The following is a 3,416-nucleotide window of genomic DNA, read 5'->3' as shown; positions in this document are numbered from 1 at the left end:
TCTGTTCTTTCATTTGATTTTCTTACTTCTCTTTTCTCACATCCGAATATCTAAACAAAGTACTTGTTAAAATTTATATATTTAAGAGACATTTTCTGATTAATTTTATTGTCTTCTTTGTTTAACTTATTTATAAATTTTTGAATCGTTAAAAATCTTTAATTCACTATTAATTATTTTTAATAAATATGTATTATTAAAACATTACTTCCTGTGATAACGTATTTTATTATTTATTTGTAAAAAATTTATATATTTAATACAATATGACAAGTTCAAAGGTATGTCTTCATAAAATTTATAATTTATTTTTAATATACAATTTAAATAGATAAAAATATATAAATAAATTAATTTTCTTAAAATTATGTTATATGTCATCAATATAATAATTTATATATTTTTGTTTATTTTGCAGAAAAATAATAGTTGGTTATTGCCATCATTTGATTGTGAATCTATTAAAAAAACACCAACCAAATGTATCATTTCAGAAGAATTAGAAACTAATGTTTCTCAAGTATCAAGTGATTATAATATAATTCTGAAAAAAAAAAATACTAAAAATTTGTCTGCATTGTTAGAAGCTTGTGAACCACAACGTTCTACTGAATTAGTAGTTAGTAGACAAAAGAGACAAGAAATTTTAGATTGGTTACAATATAAAGTAAAAAAGGGCAAACCAGCTATTTTAGTTTTATCTGGTCCATCTGGTTGTGGGAAAACAGCAGCAATAAAGATTCTTGCAAAAGAAAATGATTTTAATCTAACAGAATGGATTACTCCTATTGATCAAGTTATGGATGAAAATAGTAATTTCTTTTTTTTAAATTGAATTTAGCAAATTGAATATGTTTGTAGATTAATAATATTCAATTGTAAAATAATGAAGTAACTATTAACTGATATTCAGATAGAATAATGAAACAAGGAGACAAATTTGAAGAGTTTTTAATTAGAGCTACTCGATATAATTCAATTCTGAATAATTGTTCTAGTCGTTTACTTCTTGTAAAAGATTTTCCAAATGTTTTTTATGATGATAAAGAAAGTTTTTTTTCTCTTTTAGGGTAAGAAAAATTTTTTTTTACTTTTCTGATAATCTTTATTAAAATAATAAATATGTATATATATATATATATATTAATTTTTAGAAAATATTTTGAGATTGGAAAAGAACCTATTGTTTTTGTATGCACAGAAGCAGGAAATTCAAAATTGTTGCAAATATTATTTTCTACCAATATAAGGGAAAAGTTTGGCATTGATATGATTAAGTAAGTTATAAGATCTAATTATATATGCATAATTTTTTGTTTTTTATTGAATATTTAACATAGAAATATCATTTATTTTAGTATAAATTCTGTTACACAAGCTGCAATGAAAAATGCATTAAAAAGAACAGCTAATATTTTAAATTCAATTGCTGGACATATGTTACATATCACACAACATAAAGTTGATGAAATATTATCAAATAATATAGGAGATATTAGAAATGCATTATTAAATCTCATTTTTATTTCATTAAAAGGTACAGATAATAAATTAGAATAATGTATTTAATTGTCAAATGATGCTTTATTATTTTTCATTAGTACCTGAAGAACAAGAAAATAAGTGTAATATACGAGAAGAAACTTTAGGACTTCTCCATGGTGTTGGACGAGTAATTAATCCAAAAAGTATGTAAAAATATATTTTTATTTATTCAAAAATTAATTTTACATGAATTTTATAGGAATTCAAACTGAAAACAATTGGAAATTTGTACATGATCCGGATGAAATAATAACTTTCTTTCAATCACAAGCAACAGTATTTTTAAATTTTTTACAAGAAAATTATTTAAATACTATGGGAGACATAGAAAAAGTGAATATTTGCACAAATATTTTAAGTTTAGCAAATATTTTAAATTCTGAATGGCGAGTATGTTTATTTTGATTATATATTAAATTACTTATATATTATGTACATAATATGTATATTATGTATAATATGTATAATATTTATATATCAAATTTTATATATTTTTAATTAATTAATATATTATTATTGTAAAAATATTTCTATAAAAATATCAAATTATAAATATTTAAATTTTAAAGATATTGAAATTTTCAGGATTCTAATTTAACTAAAATTGCTTTATCTTTTTGCGTCCGAGGCATAATGGTAACCAATGAAAAGCCAATTTCTGGTTGGAATCCTGTACGAAAACCACCAAATGATCAAATTAATGTGTTAGTACATAAATAAAATATCGCAATAATAATTATAATCATAATATAATAATGTAATATTATTTATACAGACAAAGATGTGTAGCAGCTGCCGAAATTCGATGGTATGAATCTATAATCAATAAAAAATCGAAAAGTACAATGGAACTTCTTGTTACTCCTCCCGACATCGAGGAAATTATTATTGAATAATATTCATGGAATTTAAGAAGATAATAAAAAATTTTTTTGTATATATTTACTTATTCTTTATTTTTTATTAGAATTATTAAATGTAAAATATAATATCAGTAAAAAGTAGAATAACATAAATTCGATTAGAATTTTTTACAATTTTTGAAATGTTTGTATATATTGTTTAATAACATTATTATTATCTTGCTTAATATCATCATATACATATATATATATATATATATACATATATGCATAACAATCGTTAATAACGCAAAAAGAACGAATATTATTATGAATTACATTAATATACTAAAGAAAATTTTATATAATTTATATGTCTTAAACCAAATGTTTTATTACAAATAATATTTCTTTTATAATAACATTCTTGGCAGTTAGACAAGAAAATAATTTAATATTATATTTTTATGCAAAAGATTGTTCGTTACAGCGAGTATTTCATTTAAAAAAAACATCTAACTTACAATCTAACTTTTCATAAATAATTATTAAATGATTATATTTAGCTAGCATTATATTTGTACATCGATACAAAGTTTGTACATTTAATATGCCATAAAGAATTATTTATAAAATTTCTTTTCGGCTAGAATAGTTATAGAAAAAAATGCAATAATAAGCAGTCTTATGCTTCAAATACCTTATAATAGCATTTGTTTTAAATTTAATTATTTAACATGCAGTCTCATCTTTTGATATAAAATAATATAAAAAAATGCATACTAGTTTGAGAAATTCTGTAATAAATATTTAACTCTTATATATATATATATATCCAGCCAATTATTTTAACATTCGATATGTTAAATATTAAATATCATATCAAAGATAACAAGTTTGTTAAGAGTTAATTATTTATGAAAGTATTAATATGCTATTTTAAAAATTAATATCAATTATATTAGAAAATGTATGCAAAATATATGATAGACTTTTTTCATGAAAAAATATAATATTTCTAATTTAATT

The 3,416-nt window shown here is 20.5% G+C and overlaps 1 protein-coding gene across 2 annotated transcripts; it reads left to right on the top strand.

Moving 5' to 3' along the window:
* The first annotated feature begins 226 nt into the window (after window positions 1-226).
* LOC122720499 (cell cycle checkpoint protein RAD17) lies at window positions 227-2,486 on the top strand. 2 transcript variants are annotated; one of them, XR_006347771.1, is made up of 9 exons: window positions 227-281; window positions 419-812; window positions 914-1,070; window positions 1,155-1,277; window positions 1,359-1,537; window positions 1,602-1,688; window positions 1,745-1,931; window positions 2,131-2,249; window positions 2,321-2,486. XR_006347771.1 is itself a non-coding variant. In XM_043947265.1 (9 exons), exons 1-9 carry the CDS (start codon window positions 267-269, stop codon window positions 2,439-2,441), a joined length of 1,386 nt encoding a protein of 461 aa, XP_043803200.1. In that variant the 5' UTR covers window positions 227-266; the 3' UTR covers window positions 2,442-2,486. The 2 variants fall into 2 exon arrangements, 1 of the variants encoding a protein (XP_043803200.1); XM_043947265.1 differs by having other exon boundaries at window positions 1,745-1,935.
* Window positions 2,487-3,416: the final 930 nt, after the last annotated feature.

The sequence above is a fragment of the Apis laboriosa genome, unplaced genomic scaffold (genome assembly GCF_014066325.1).
Source record: "Apis laboriosa isolate Shangri-la unplaced genomic scaffold, ASM1406632v1 scaffold105_cov147, whole genome shotgun sequence".
Lineage (NCBI taxonomy): Eukaryota > Metazoa > Arthropoda > Insecta > Hymenoptera > Apidae > Apis > Apis laboriosa.
This window is presented reverse-complemented; position numbering and strand designations above follow the sequence as displayed.

Bases quoted from the DNA above. Each gene is read 5' to 3' on its own strand.
- LOC122720499 (XM_043947265.1), top strand. The intron at 813-913 runs GTAATTTCTTTT...ACTGATATTCAG, and splicing joins TCAAGTTATGGATGAAAATA to ATAGAATAATGAAACAAGGA. The intron at 2,250-2,320 runs GTTAGTACATAA...TTATTTATACAG, and splicing joins CCAAATGATCAAATTAATGT to ACAAAGATGTGTAGCAGCTG.